This window comes from Onychostoma macrolepis, chromosome 13 (genome assembly GCF_012432095.1).
Source record: "Onychostoma macrolepis isolate SWU-2019 chromosome 13, ASM1243209v1, whole genome shotgun sequence".
Classification (NCBI taxonomy): Eukaryota; Metazoa; Chordata; class Actinopteri; order Cypriniformes; family Cyprinidae; genus Onychostoma; species Onychostoma macrolepis.
Genome location: NC_081167.1, coordinates 7381205 through 7397595, shown reverse-complemented (window position 1 = coordinate 7397595; position 16391 = coordinate 7381205). Strand labels below are relative to the sequence as shown.

General features: G+C 35.7%; 1 protein-coding gene across 4 annotated transcripts in view; it reads right to left on the bottom strand.

Moving 5' to 3' along the window:
• The window catches only part of LOC131551907 (echinoderm microtubule-associated protein-like 4), a 96851-nt gene that overhangs the window by 3251 nt on the left and 77209 nt on the right, over positions 1 to 16391 (bottom strand). For all 4 annotated transcript variants that reach the window (XM_058795129.1, XM_058795127.1, XM_058795128.1 and 1 more), the window contains 9 exons: positions 12375 to 12526; positions 11118 to 11243; positions 10648 to 10779; positions 9274 to 9341; positions 9072 to 9160; positions 8879 to 8976; positions 5319 to 5406; positions 5006 to 5104; positions 366 to 496 (listed from right to left, as the gene is read on the bottom strand). In XM_058795129.1, coding sequence (XP_058651112.1) covers positions 366 to 496; positions 5006 to 5104; positions 5319 to 5406; positions 8879 to 8976; positions 9072 to 9160; positions 9274 to 9341; positions 10648 to 10779; positions 11118 to 11243; positions 12375 to 12526 — 983 coding nt within the window. The remainder of the gene's footprint in view (positions 1 to 365; positions 497 to 5005; positions 5105 to 5318; positions 5407 to 8878; positions 8977 to 9071; positions 9161 to 9273; positions 9342 to 10647; positions 10780 to 11117; positions 11244 to 12374; positions 12527 to 16391) is intronic.

Sequence of the window (16391 nt, the reverse complement as noted above, 5' to 3'; positions counted from 1 at the left end):
TAAGAAAGGGGCAGAGTTTAAGTTGAATAAATGATTGGAGAAGTTTCACTGGTAGGTCGGCTATAAGAATTGTGAGGTCAAAAAACAATTTCATGCATAAATTGTTCACAATAAGATCAATAACATGCATTTGGAAAATAGATGAAAATAGGATTTTCACTAAAGTTTTAAAGAACTTATAAATCATATAATTTAAAAAGTACTGAATCAAATTGCTGTTCAGTATACTGAAACAAAAACCAATGAATCATGAATCACACTGATTTATATCTGGCTTCAGATATCTAGCGAACAACTAATACACGTTCTAAAATGTAAAAGTAAAGATGCTCTTTAAAATATGACAGTAAAGTGACGTGACAGACCTTCGGTCTTGAGCAGGGGTACTGGAATAGGTGAACTTTACAGAAGTCATCAGCCAGAGCGAGCACCTTCTTGTTGTGAGATCGCACAAGTGCATTGATATCTGTCCCATCTGAGCCCTCCGGCCAAACACCTGTTACACAGCAAACACCAAGACACATCAGTGCACAACAATAGCTGGAAGAAAAACACTACCAGCTTAATAACAACATTTATCGGTAGCCTGTCAGTGTCTCAGTTTGTAGCTTTTCCAGGAACAACTGATATTTCACAACATGATGGAGTGACATGTAAATTTCTGCATCATGTAGGGAGTCACTTTAGTAAATCAGTTCATTATTTTTTTACACAACAAAGAGGTTCCATTCAAAAGTAATCACTCTTTGTCCTTCAGTCCCAATTGTTTTTTTGTTTTTTTTGTAGTTAAACAATGTTGAGGAATATGGTATGTTTTAACTTACAGTATACATTTTAATATACCTTAATTATTTTAATTTTAATTTAATGTGTCCAAATCTGATGTTAAAATCCTAATTTATTTATTTTTGTGCTAGATAAACACACTTTTATGTTGATAGTAATTTAATATTCTGTTAAAATCCATATTTAATTGGTGACAAGAAGAAACATAAAATCCTTACTATCTGTTACAAGGGAAGATATTTTTTTAACCTCACCAATATAATATCCATAAGCACATAGACACCTCATCACATTCAAAAACTATGATCATGAATGGATTAGGAGCCTTCAACGAGATTACCAGCAGGAGGCAGAAGAACACCAGGTACAGGAATTTCTCACACACAGTTTTCTGTAATATCACATTCACTGTACTGCTCTAATCTATTGGCTCAATGCTAGGGAATTTGTACAATTCAACCAAATATTTTTCCAGTCTAATAAAGTGCTAAAATATGTGGAGTTGTGGTCAGGACTGGGCTGGCTTTATTCAAAAGTGTGCATGTGCTCCAGTATTACAGACCTGAACACACCAGACGGCACGCTATGCTGACAGATAAAGTGAGTTTGTGGTCTGAACTACTTTTGGTTTTTGAAATCACGCTGCTTAGACATGAAGTCACAAGTAGAACAACAGACTATAACTGTGCTTATAAAGTCAGAGTTGCAAAAACAGAAGGAAAGTGAGATGAAATATGCTGCAAAAGGAGAACAGCTGACTGATAATCAGACTATAAATAAAGGTGATGTGCAAAATGTGCTCCAAGAAATGAGTTAAATATGATAAAACCTTATTTTCCATATACCAGATTAGAAAATACATATTCATATATTCATATATAGGTATGAAAAAGTTTTTGCCCCCCTTCCTGTTTTTTTGTTTTTTTACATTTATTGCATATTTGTCACACTTGAAAGATTCCGCTCTAACACATTTTAATATAATACAAAGATATGCAGTTTAAAAAAAAAAAAGATTAAATTTATTAAGGGAAAAAAGCTGTCCAAACCTGCCTGGCCCTATGTGAAAAAGTAATTGCCCCCTAAATCTAATAACTGGTTGTGCCACCCTTGGCAGCAACAACTGCAATTGAGTGTTTGCGATAACTGGCAATGAGTCTTTCACATCACTGTGGAGGAATTTTGGCCCACTCTTCTTTGCAGAATTGTTTTAGTTCAACCACATTGGAGGGCTTTCGAGCATGAATGGACTGTTTAAGGTCATGCAACAGCATCTCAATCGGATTTCAGTCCGGACTTTGACTTGGCCACTCCAAAACCTTAATTTTGGTTTTCTAGAGCTATTCAGAGGTGGACTTGCTGGTGTGTTTGGGATCACTGTCCTGCTGCATAACCCAAGTGCGCTTGAGCTTGAGGTCACAAACTGACGAACGAACATTCTCCTTCAGGATTTTCTGATAGAATGCAGAATTCATGGTTCCATCAATTACGGCTAGTCATCCAGGTCCTGAACCTGCAAAGCAGCCCCAGATCATCACACTACCACCACCGTGTTTGACTGCTGGTATGATGTTCTTTTTATGAAATGCTGTGTTGATTCTACACCAGATGTAACGGGACACACACCTTCCAAAAAGTTCAACTTTTGTCTCATCTGTCATATTTGCCCAAAAGTCTTGGGGATAATCAAAATATTTTTTGGCAAATGTGAGACAAGCCTTTGTGTTCTTTTTGGTCAGCAGTGGCTTTTGCCTTGGAACTCTCCCATGGATGCTGTCTCAGTCTCTTTCTTATTGTTGAATCATGAACACTGACCTTAATTGAGGCAAGTGAGGCCTGCAGTTCTTTAGATGTTGTTCTGGGTTCTTTTATGACCTCCTGGATGAGTTGTCGTTGCACTCTTTGAGTAATTTTGGTAGGCCGGCCACTCCTGGGAAGGTTCACCACTGTTCCAAGTTTTCTTCATTTGTGGATAATGGCTCTGACCACGGTTCGCTGAAGTTCCAAAGCCTTAGAAATGGCTTTATAACCCTTTCCAAACTGATACATGTCAACTATTTTGTTTCTCATCTGTTCTTGAATTTCTTAAGATCGCGGCATGATGTGTTGCTCTTTAAGCATGCTTCACTTTGTCAGACAGGTTCTATTTAAGTGAATTATTGATTCAACAGGTCTGGCAGTAATCAGGCTTGGGTTTGGCCAGTGAAATTTAACTCCGCTTTCTAAAATAATGTGGTTAATCACAGTTTCATGATTTAACAGGAGGGGGCAATTACTTTTTCATGTAGGGCCAGGTAGGTTTGGACAGCTGTTTTCCCTTAATAAATGAAAATCATTTAAAAACTGCATTTTGTAATTACCGTATTGACCCGAATATAAGACGACCCTGATTATAAGACAACCCCCCTTTTTCCAGATGTACCTTTTGGAAAAAGGCTTTTTGAAAACCAAATCTTGTTTTGTTTTTTTCTCTCTCTGTAAAACACATTTTTTCTTAAATTATTTTCATATTGCATATTTTAATATATGCTTATTTTAATTTTTGTTTTGAAAGTATGGTAAATACTGGTAACATGTACCAACAATGACAATATACACTTTTTGATATACCATAAAAATAACAGGTAGCCCATCTGAATTATATAACATTCAGGCTAGCCATCTCATAGTAGCCTACCAAAATTTTATTAACAGTAGAAGTGAAATCTTATTGTAGTCTTCAAATCTGGGTACTGTTATGTTTTAAAATCACTTACAGAGGAAGTTTGGTCCCATCAGGCTAACATGACAGTCACGACTAGTGCTACTGTAAGCTTTTCTTTTTCTTTTGTTTTCACTCATGATCTTTACAACACACATTACATTACTTATTTCATGGCACACTCGTTTTAAGCGTGTTTGGCGCCACCTATTGTTGCGGGTGTATTATTGACATGTCAAAGTCTAGACCCTGAATATAAGACAACCGCGTTTTTTCAGATGTATTTCCAAGAAAAAAACAGTCTTATATTCGGGTCAATACGGTACTTGCATTACCTTATCTGTGTAATATTAAAATTTGTTTGATGATCTGAATCTGTTAAGTGTGACAAATATGCAATAAATTTAAAAAACAGAAAGGGGGCAAAAACCTTTCCACGGAACTGTGTATATAGTGAATTTTAGTCCATTACTGATTACAAATGACATAACGGAAATCATAGTTACTGTAGTAACGTAATCCTTTTGATTACACATTTTAGGTAATGTATTCTAACTACTTTTTGATTACTTTTAGATTACTTTTGACCTAATTTGTAAGAAAATATTTTCCAATCTTTATCTACATCATGAAGTGCATTAAACATTACATACACCATGGTTTTCCCAAACTGGGGATGATAAATGAAATGCAGGGCATTCACAAAGTGATGAAAATATAATAATTCCTAATGTCAAATTTTCTGTGTAATTACAGTCACCTGACTACTGGCTGGTGTGTGCAGGTCCATACAACTTGAAAAAGACTTTCTAATTTAAGCGGTATGTTTTTTTGTTTAGAAAGGAAAATGTAAGACAGAAAAAAGAAGAATTCAATACATTATGAATAATTTACTGCAATTTTGTGAATAATATGTAATTATGTAATCTATAAAAAAGTAACTGTTGTCTGATTACGAGTATTTTAAAATGTAATATAATCTAATTACAAGTATTTAATTTTTGGAATCTGATTACGTAATCCAGATTACATGTAATCAGTTACTACCCAGTACTGTACACATATATATATATATATATATATATATATATATATATATATATTTATATTTATAATCTTCTAGGGTTAAAGTTATTAGTCTGGTAAAAGTTAGATAAAAAAGTTAGTTAAAGTAAGTCTGGTATGTCCTCATTTAGATTGCCAAGCAAACGTGTGTTGGTGTGTGCGAGAAAAAGATGACTAAGACCACCTCAAACCTAAACCACTGACAGGAAATGAGCGTGAAATAGAGCAAAGAATTCAAATACCAGCCACACATTTGGAAAAATCAAACGAGGCACGCATACACAGAGCACGCATACTCATAATACAATGCAAGATTTCTTCTAGCCAATTTTCAGTCATAAGTTTGATTCACATAGTCATTTAGTGACAGATTTCAGCAGTGGGTACTATACAGTAGGTATCAAACCCCTACTAGCAATAACAGCCACAAGGCACCACTCAACAGATACTGACCAAAGACGTGGAATCCCAGCACGCAGGTATATGTGGCCCAGTCGATGTCCTTGCACTCAGAACGGTTACGAATCAACTTACAACCGTTTGGAATGTCCCCTGTGAAAGAGGGAAAACAACATGTCAGGAAAATCTGGGATATGGTGCAAAATTTAAGTTCTTTTGGTCCAAAAAAAGTGCAAAAACAAACCACAAGCTGAATCAGTTATGATGCATTCTACCAAACCAATAAGACAACAGTCAAATACGATTGGAGATGAATGTTTTTCAGAGAAACTGAGCCAGAGAGGGCTTGTTGCGGTCGTTCACTTACAGTAAAGGATTTCGTAGTCTCCTGAGTTGGACATGATAAACTTGTTGTCGGGGGACCAGTCAAGATGTGTAATGTAGCTGGAATGTCCCTGAGGACAGAGATTAAAAGATTTGACAATGAAAAAGGAGAAAGAAAACAGTTCTATCACATCATTTTCAGTTATTAAAATTGAACTGTTATGGATCACAGAGCTGCTCGAATCTTCAACTGAACACAAATGCAGACATTCTGTGGAATATCTAAGCTAATCTGTTCATTGCAGTGATTTTGACAGTGATTCCTAAAAAAACTGTTTAGTTCCAAAAAAGGAACCTACAACCTATTCAACCTACACTGTAAAAAAAAAAAAAAGTTGAGCGAACTTAAAAAAATTTTTTTTACCAGCTTCAGCAGATTAATAAGTTTGCTCAACTTATTTTTGTAGGAGATTCTCAAATTTTTGTTGTATAAACTTAAAACAATAAGTTGAGAAAACTCAAAAATCTGCTGAAGCTGGTTGCCTTAAAATTTTAAGTTGGCTCAACTTTTTGTTTACATTCAAAGACATCAGAAGGCACACAATATCTATGTTCAAAGAAAAGACCAAAATTTAAGATGTTAATCATTAAACATTTAAGCAAACTGTTCGATGTCTGCAACTCTTGTGAAAAAGAAACATGCTTATTTTTTATTTTTTGAACGTGCATTTGTAGTGTACTTCAAAACTTACAAGTATATAAAAACTCTACTTGCAAATAATATAGTATTAATGAAATAAAAGGCTATTTAAGTGTACATCTTATACTTAAGTACACATTTAAAAAGTGCATTTTGTAATACTGTAAAATTTTAAAGAGTTTTACTTTAAAAGACTGTTAGTGTTGACTAACATACTTAAAGCACATGCAAAGTACTTGATTATAATTATTGGATGTACTAAACGGTAATTTCATCATTACAAATGTATAACTGCAAATATAAAAATGTCAACAAAAATCACTTAAAAGTATATGTTAGGTTACCAAAAATCCATTTAGCAGTACACTTTAACCCTATTTCATTGACAATACAAGTAATGCATATGAAAGTGCATACAATAATGTACTTAAACTCTAAAGTCCAGCTAACTGCATTCAATATAAATGTAAGAATAATACTTAAATACTATACATTCACTTTGAGTATTCTTTTAAAGTATATTTATGTGAAACAAGTACTCTTTTTAAAAGTAGCCTATACTAAGGTGTACTTTTTATTTATGTATTTATTCTACAAATGAACAACACATCCTGAAGCACCATGTTAAAATGGAAACAAGGTCAATTTGAAAGATGTTCCACACCCAAAACGATTAAATCATTTTCAAATACTTGAAATGATGTGTGTGAGTCATTTGGACTACATCTACAGTGTGATACTTTTATGGTGCTCTGTTGTCCTTTTTGGAACTTTGGAGAGTGAATGTTAATCGGACTTCCCGCAAAATATCTCATTTTGTTTTCTACAGCATATAAGTGAGAAAATAGTAATTTAATTTTTGAGGTACTCAAAAAAAAGCAACAGAGTTCAAAAGTTCAGTTGAAAAATCAATTAATCTAAAAGCACAAATAAACCCTCTTCAAATGAGACAACGTCAACAAGAGCCTGAGTGTCTCTCAGACACTGACAACTAATCAAAGGGATGGAATAACACAAAAAGAGGCTTTTTCAAAGACTGAACTCAGTGGTCTCAATAAATAATGCTGGAGGGTCTCCACCCAGAGCAAAGAGAAACACAAAACTAATACCGTCTGACTTGCAGCTCAGGGAGGGAATCTCAGTTTGTCTGACTTGGCTCTGACTTGTCCGCAGGCTTCCCTCCCATATGTGCACTGACATTTACATGCGAGTGGGTGTACGTGTTTTAAAGAGTCTTGCGTTTGTGAAAGCTTGCTCTCTGCACTCAGAGTCCCCTGTAGATTATAAAGATCACCTGTCTCTCCATTTCCAGCTTTTCATACACATATTGACATGTGCTTTCCGTTTCCATTATCCTAGATCCTGAACTTACTTTCTATGGCTGTCGAAAGAGGTCAGCAAACGGCAAACTTTCCCACGCTGCACTGTGATGCAAATGGTTTATAGCTCAACGGTGCATGGCTTGGAATTTTTGACCTCAACAGCATTTGGACACTTTTGCACATTTAAGTCGCGTGTAAAAATGTATGAATCTCTTATGAATTGCACTCTCTTGTCATCTGCACTCAAATGCTGTAGGAGCTTTTCTCAGAACTAACCATTTTCAAAGCTGATGTTTTGGCGATTTGTAGTCTTTGTGATATTTTCTTGAAAATGTGTTTTTGAGCTTTTTTCTTTACAATGAATCACTCGGTTTGATATTTTTAAGTTTTGCTTACGTGTCCAAATACGTTTTGTGGCCACTGTATGTGTTCATCTGCTCTCATCTGTCTGTGAGTAACATGGTTCAGCTACGCTGACAGACACATGAGCGATTCGTCTGCCAGCATCAATAAAACCACAGGCCAGCGTTCCCACAATGTCTGAATTCCCTCTGGAAGCTCAGACGTGTCAGGCAGTCAAGAGTGCTGAAAGAGAGGCACGCTTTCATTCTGTCTGCTAAAATCACACTGACATCTTCAGCCATTTCAAAACCAGCGTTTCTTCACTCTCTTTATTACTTGTCGAAGGACAGACACTCACAAAAACTGACTATGTGGAAATAATTTCATTTCTGCTAGTCATTTCATAATTGGGTTGTTCTATGAAAGGAGAACCATTTGTGTGTCCATGCTTAATAAAGAACACTAAACATAGAAATGTTTTTTAAGATAAATACTTGAATTCAAAATGAATTATCAATGTAGTTTATCAAAGCATTCACAAAGCAATATATTAGTACATGACAGAACTTTTTTTTTTTTTGTCTGACAGGACGTATAAATCTACAGAAATGTACTCCGTAAGGCACCCGTTTCAGAGAATGACTCTATTATTACGGTGATTGAACACAGATGTTAATGACATTAAACTTCTCAACTACTGAAAAACTAAGCACAGACAGAAAAAAAATAAAATAAAATCAGAGGAATCAGAAGAACAGTGGTGTGATTCAGAGTGTGTTGATGGAATACAGCCGAGCGAATCGAGACCCAGGTCAGACACGGGCAAACGGTCATGCACGGTAAAGTTTTATTCTCCACTCTCCCTGACCCCTCGGATCCAGCAGAAAGAGGAATAGTGAAAACAGACAATAATACAGCCATAAAACAATTATGTGAATTATAAGATTAATCAAAATGCATTATTTATGGATTGATTAGGACTACGTTTTAAATGCATGTTGCATATTCAAGAAATCATTGTTAATGTAATCATTTTTTTTTTATTCTTATTGGTTTTAAATATATTTTTTTAAATAAATAAATATACCTTACGTTTTCAAACATTTTTTTGTGGAACTTTTCTATCAGTCCGTGGCAGGACAAGCACTAGCAGTAAAGCTTTAGGAGTTCAATGTGCCTGAGATCCACTGAGCTGTGTTTAATGCTAGAACACATTCTGTGCAAACTTCAGATACTCACAGTGCATTTCCCACATCTGCTGTACTTGCGTCCTTTATCCGACACCGTGTAGAGGTAAATGAAGTTATCATGTGATCCCACTGCCAGCAGCGTGCCATCTGAGGAGAGACACAGAGACATTTGGCTGTCTGCTCAACACAGAAACGCAAGGGAAAAAATACAGAGTATGCAAACAAACCACACTCCTACTCACCGACAGAGTAGCGCATCACGGACAGCTGCTCATTGCCGTCTGTGTGAATGGCCACCAGGTCGCGCGTCTCTGCGTCCAGAGCATACCACCTGAGACGCATACAAACAATCTCTGAGCTACTGCTATCAAAGCATTTTTAGGTTAAATGTGTGCAAAGTTATTCATGTAAACTTGATATAGAGATGATATAGAGATCACTTACTTCCCTGAGTGAGTACCAATGGCAACAACCGAACCGCTAGGATGGAAATCTGCGCAGTGCCCGTGCTCCTAAAAACACACGAACACATCAGTACACACAGAGTTCTGGTTCTAATGCCGATGCTCTTATATATTTCTAATTTCTATATTTCTGCTAAAATGAAAGGTGCTTGTTTTTAAACTTTTACAGACATTAGACGTGACAACAGATTAAAATAAATTATTAAAAAGTTGAAGTGTTTCTAGAACTGAATGCATTTCAAATTTACACTTTTAATGACCAATGCATTTAGATGACTTTTCCAGATTTTCTTTTTTTTTCTTTTCAAATTTCTACATGATAAACATTTTAGAACTTGACTTATAAAAACTCATATTTATTATAGAAATTGCCATGACTTCTCCAGGCTTTAAAAAAAAAAAAAAAAAAAAAAAAAAAAAATCACACTTCCCTCATATACAGTATGCAGGTTTTCCAAGACTTTGGGAACCTTGGTTCTTAAATTCAGTTGTTTATAGATAGAGAGAGAAAAAAAGCAAGCAAGCAAGCATTTAAAAAAAAAAAAAAAAGGCATTTCTTGGAAATGTGCTGAGGCCCCTTAGTGGGTCCCGGTCTCCTGGTTGAGAAGCAATGCTCTAAATGCGTGGATGAGGTCACAAAAAAACAAACAAACAAAAAAACTTGATATACAAACATCAACTAAATACTGTATTACTGCATCAATACAAATGTAAACAGCCTACAGTTAAGATGACAAGGGGTATTTAGTGGTTATTCGGGGGATCTTTCAATCTTTCAAGGTCTTACTAACTATAGTCTTAGCTCAGAGACACACTGTCCAAAAACAGTAACCGCTGTTACAATAAATGTGAAAAAAAGCTGTATTTGCCAAACTGCGCAAGCTGACTTTTTACTGATGTCTTAATAAAAAAGCTTTGCAAGAACCACTAATGTCATGGCACGTGTCATAAAGTTTGCCAACAAATTCCTCAAGCACATCTGTTTATTCTGCTTTGTTTTCTGAGATGCCTCTGAAATAATCAGTACGGATTACATTTGGACAAAGAGAAAGTTTTCACAAAATCAACAAACAAGCTGTCTTTGGTATTTTCAAAATAGCAAAGCACTGGGCCATAATTTATGCCAGTAACCAGTGAAATTAAGTCTGAAGTATAAAACAGAGAACTGTAGCCCTGGATTGTTTTGATAGTTACAAAAATGAAACATTTAGTGGCCACCTTTAACAAAGCCGATGAACTATATTACCTGGTGAAAGGTTAGCGTATTGTGCTTATTATTACAATGAACATATGTAATATATAACAGGCCTCTGACAGTCATATGTGCACAAATGTGTGTTTGTGGGAGTCTTACGTCCAGCAGTCTGGTCCATTCCAGTGTGTGGTCCACTGAGTTCCACAGACACACCTGTCTGTCCTGAGCACAGCTGAGGAACAGGTCCTTGAACGGGTGGGCGGCCAGACCCCACAGCTCATCTGTGTGTCCCTAAAAACAGAGAGTCCCATGTTTGTCACATGTCACATGTTTGATAAGCATTGACTCTTTGTATGTATTTGAGAGATTACGATTATTGGGATCATTGAGAATTGTGGGGGGAAAAAATACTTATTACCCTATGTTTATTGATACACTCTTAAAAATAAAGGTTCTTGATGGCATTCCATGGGGACACCTTCACACTAAGGTTCTTTTAAGAATTATTAATTGAAAGCTTCTTTGGGGAACCAGAAATGGTTGTTCCATGGCATCACTGCAAAACCTCCTATTGAAACCTTTATTTTTAAGAGTATAAGGCTGCACATGAGATAAAAGATCTGGTTTACCTGCACTTCCACCTGGAATCCATCGTTGAAGGTGCCTCTCAGAATGAAGTTACGTGAAGTGCCCACCAGAAACTGCTCGCCCTTGCCCTCAGCTACTGCACGAATAGTGCCATACTGATCTGGGACCTGAAGAAAAGCAATCACACATGATAGATATGTTATTTTCTTATCTTGTTATAAGAGCTGGTGATGTTTCTTATATTATATGCTATGATTTCTGGTAACACTTTATGTTAAGATGACACAGTTACACGTTACATGTACTAGTGTAACAGTAAATTATTAGTGCTGTGATTAAATCGCATCCAAAATAAGTTTTTGTTTACATAATATATTTGTGTATACTGTGTATATTGATCATGTATATATAAATACAAACACATGCATGTATATATTTAAGAAAAATATGTTATGTTTATATATTATATATATTTATGTATAATATTAAATACCAGAATATGAATATATAAATGTATAAACATGTAAATATTTTCAAAATGTGTATGTATTTACGTATACATAATAAATATACACGGTACATATACATATATAATGTAAAAAAAAAAAACTTTATTTTGAATGCGATTAATCGTGCTTAATCATTTGACAGCACTATAAATTATGCATAATTACAAGTAAATAACCCTAACCCTAAAGACAGTATATGTAGTTATTCAATATTAATCTCATTCTTATTTATGTAATTGGGTTAAATTATTGTAAAATTAAACAAGTGTTTAAAAAAAAAAATTGTACAAGTGATTTTATATACATAGAAGACATATTAAAAGCAAGTAAATGTGTACTTTAATGTTTCAAATAACTTTTGTTTTTTGTTTAAAATATGTGGAAAATAATGTTCCATTTTCATACAGTGTTAACAGATATATTTATGTAAAGTAAAAATTAACAACATACATATTCTGACCTGTACTGATTAAAATTGCTAAGAGAAAAAGTGACCCAATTACACTGTAACAATGTCTCCATAAAATAAAGTGTAACTTATTTACTATGCAATTAATATTGATCAGTATCATATACTTCTGTTCAAAAGTTTAGGGTCACAAAAAAAGTAAAAAAAAAAAAAATACACAATATTTCTGTATTTTTGATCAAATGAACACTGCTTACATAAGAAACTTCTTTCAAAAGCATTAAAAAAAAAAGTAATTATTTCAAAATTTTGACTGGATATGCATCTCTTTAAAAACATGCATGTGTGAGTATGCACTTTAGCTCAGCTTTGTCTCTCACCTCGATGTCTCTCTCTGGATTCAGGTCGTGGTCCCACAGAATGATCTTGTGGTCTTTGCCGCCCCCTGTGAGCAGAGTGCCGTTCCTCATCTGACACAGAGTGAAGACGCTGCCGTCATGAGCCTTGATCTGACGCGTGATCTGAAACGCTCCTGTGGGGACAGGACAGGTTAGTAAGACAGATGGAGACCCGCTTGCACACAATTTCTGGGAACAGAACACCACAAATATTTCTCCTGGCTAATGCGGTTTAAGTGCCAGACTGTTTTACCATTGGGGATGTGATAGGGCTTTTAGAAAAGCCAGTGAAAGAGAAGCTCATAGATACGCTTGCCAGTGAGGCCAGGGGTGCGTGTGTGTGTGTGTGTGATGATGTTGCATTCTGGGAATTCCAGTAGATTATCACTTCTCCCTGTAATAATACTGATGGCTCGGCTGTCTGCGCAGAGATCCAAACCAAGGGAAATATAGACCCCTGGAGTGCGGAACCAGCCCCGTCATACACACATAACTCCACACACACACACACATATATCTGAAACTGAGGTGTTTCACACCTGCACTACCGCACTTCTACAGTTACATGGTATCAGCGAGCGTACAGACACAGAGACAGGAAATCAGCTAGACGAGGCCAGTTCAGGACATGACACATGCCAAATGACTTAAGAGGGAAAGAAGAAATGAAGCAGCAGCCGGCGAAGCACACGTGAGGCTTCATAAGAGGAGGATGTTGCACAGCTTAAGCAGGAACTCTTTTTCATAAAGTGTGTGCTTATCTGTCTGCTGTTTTTGCATGATGCCGCTCTATTTTTCCAACTCATTTAACAAAATACTAATCCACAAAACATACAAGAACAGACGTGTCTGGAACTATCTAGAACAAGTCAGAACGTAATTGATAAGTCTCTTATGCTCACTGATCAACTTCTCTGATCAAGAAGACAGTTAAAGGTGTGAAATATTATTACAATTAAAAAAAAAAAACTGTATTCTATTGTGATACATTTTAAAATGAATTTTCAGCATCGTTACTCCAGTCTTCAGTGTCACTTGATCCTTCAGAAATCATTTTAATATGCAGATTTGTTTCTCAAGAAACATTTCTGATTATTATCAATGTTAAAAAAAAAAAAAAAACAGTTGTGATGCTTCCTTTTGTGAAAACTGTGATGTTTTCAGGATTCTTTTATGAATAGGAAGTTTATTTGATATAGAAATTTATATCAAAACACACACTATCATACATTTATTTATTTAACGCACATACTTATTACATTTCAAATTTGCACCTAACATACCTGTACATACTAAATTGTCTATTTTGTACATTGTGTTTGTGCTATTTTGTACATTGTCTATTTTGTATATTATTATCTTTATTATCGGTGTCCTGTCCTGTTGCTGTCATTCTGTTGCACTGTGGAGCTTCTGTCACCAAAACAAATTCCTCGTATGTGTAAACATACCTGGCAATAAAGCTAATTCGGATTCGGAAATCTTCTGTAACATTAAAAGTCTTTACTATTACCTTTGATCAATTGAATGCATCCTTGCAGAATATAAGTATTCATTTCATTCAATATAACAAATCTTACTGACCCTAAACTTTTGAATGGTAGTGCAATAACACTGGGCCAAGCTTCTGATCAGGTGTCATTGATATGTAAATATAGGCGGTCATGTGCTTATGTATTCATTTGTTTATGTAGAAGTTTGAGATGAGCTACATACACACATAAAGAGTTTGAGTTTTGATAGTTAGAGATTTTATAGATTATTGAAGAATTTCATTTCAAAGTATCATGTAAAACTATTACACGTGCTCGATAGGGCTCTGTGATTGGGAGTAGTAGTAGTTTCCGTCCTTTAGGGGCGCTGTGTCACAGGACTGTCCTGTAGAGATCGAGGGGGTAAATAAAGGAGTGATAAATGAGCAGGACTTGGAAGGGTTTCAGCCTGCGGTGCAGCCAATCCGGTTCCACAGCATGCCAGTGAAAACCATTACAACTCCGGGATCAACACAGAGAAAACAATGTCAACTTGTGCACACAGACACTAGTATGCATGCAAACACAGTTTCAGACACATATCACGAGCTGTGGACTTCCACTGAAAGTCTTGAAAGCTACTCTCTGCCACAGGTTTCTAGAAGTTTCTCTTTCTGTCACTTTTTCCCCGAAATGACGGTTGTCTTCATTAAGATGACGAGTACCTCAAAGTTCCATGCTACTAAAACCTTTTCTAATACCACAACTGTTTCCAACACTGATACTAATAAGAAATGTGTCTTGAGCAGCTAATCAGCATATTAGAATGATTTCTGAAGGATCATGTGACTAGGGTTGCCAGCTTCAGCAAGGCAAAATATGGGACACCCATTCACCCATTCATTGGAACATCTTGTGGGTGTGTAAACGATGACAATGTTTTTTTTTTTTTTGGGTGAACTGTCCCTTTAAGTCACAGTTCACCATGAGCAACTGAAATGTTTATCTGCAAACTGCGCGTTCATCATTAGTTACTGGACAGACCCATTGATAACTTTCCCATTTATCCTTACATCTGGCTGGTGTGACCTCCTAGATGTTTTAAACTGCGCAGGTTTAGCGCAATCTAATTTAGCAAATTAGCGCAATCACGCGCAAATGAGCTTCTCTTATTTCATTATAATTGCTGTTAGTATTATAAACAGTGCAAAATACTTATTTGTTGATTCAATTATGTGTTGGCATTTGTAAAATACGGGACAAATCACGTACCGTATTGATTTGATACAGGACGCATCATTTTACCATTTAAATATGGGACGATTCTGTAGGGCTGCACGATTTGGAGAAAAAAATTGAATTGCGATTTTTCTGATAAAAATTGCGATTTGCGATTTAAAATGCGATTTATTACTATTTCATAAAAGAGCTACCAGTTTGTTGTGGTGGTTTTAACAGCACCAAAGAAAGACCAAGCATAATCACAAACTATGCTACACTGTGCTACTGTTTATTTAAAACCTCTTAAACGTGTCCATTTTTTTTTTATATAAAGTTGTCAGGATGCAAACATCTGTCATGACATTAAAAACTACAGTATCTTAATTAAAGTTAAATTAACAATCTTAATAAATATATAAAATCTTAAACTTTTAAGAACCCAAACACACTGTACTTTCGGCAGGTTTTACACCCGTTTCACACATGCTCCGTTTGCAGTGCGTATTTTTTTCCGCACCCATGTTAACGGATTAAAGCGTTCTCACTGCATGCGGTTGCGGTCCGGCAGTGCTTTCCTGGAGCGGTGCGTCTGCAGCACGCGCTGAATTAAAGTGACAGCGCTTTGTTCACGCTAAAAATGAACATGGATTGACATGGAAATGTAGTAATTTCCCAATAAATCGACATAATTAAAGTCTACTATGTTTCACAGGCTTTTTGGCTAGGTTTAAAACAAATAAAAGTGCACTTTTAGATAAACAAGGCAACATATGCACTTGTCCTGTGGAGGTAGAAAAACAAAGTTCTTTAAGACATCTTTTCCAAATGGCGTTATTTGACGTTCAGTCAGCACCTTCAGTGTTAAAATCCCCCCTATTGGTTAAACTCTGCATCAAACGTAAAATGCGCATGAAGCAAACTGTCAAAAACTACGTAGATTCTCGTTACCATATTTGATAGTTCTTCATAGAAATAATCGCAGCTTTTGCGATTTGAAAATCGCACCCTTTCAAATCGCGATTTCGGTTTACAAACGATTAATCGTGCAGGCCTACGATTCTGTATTTTAAGGGATGGGTGGCAACCCTACTGTATATGTGACACTGAAGACTGGAGTAATGATGCTGAAAATTCAGCTTTGCATCACAGGAATAAATTACATTCAAACAGAACAGTTAACTGTAATACTATTTCACAATAATACTGTTTTTACTGTACTTCTGATCAAATAAATGCAGCCTTGGTGAGCATAAGAGACTTGTTGCAAAGAAATGATGGCAAATTATTATTTTACATAAACTTATGG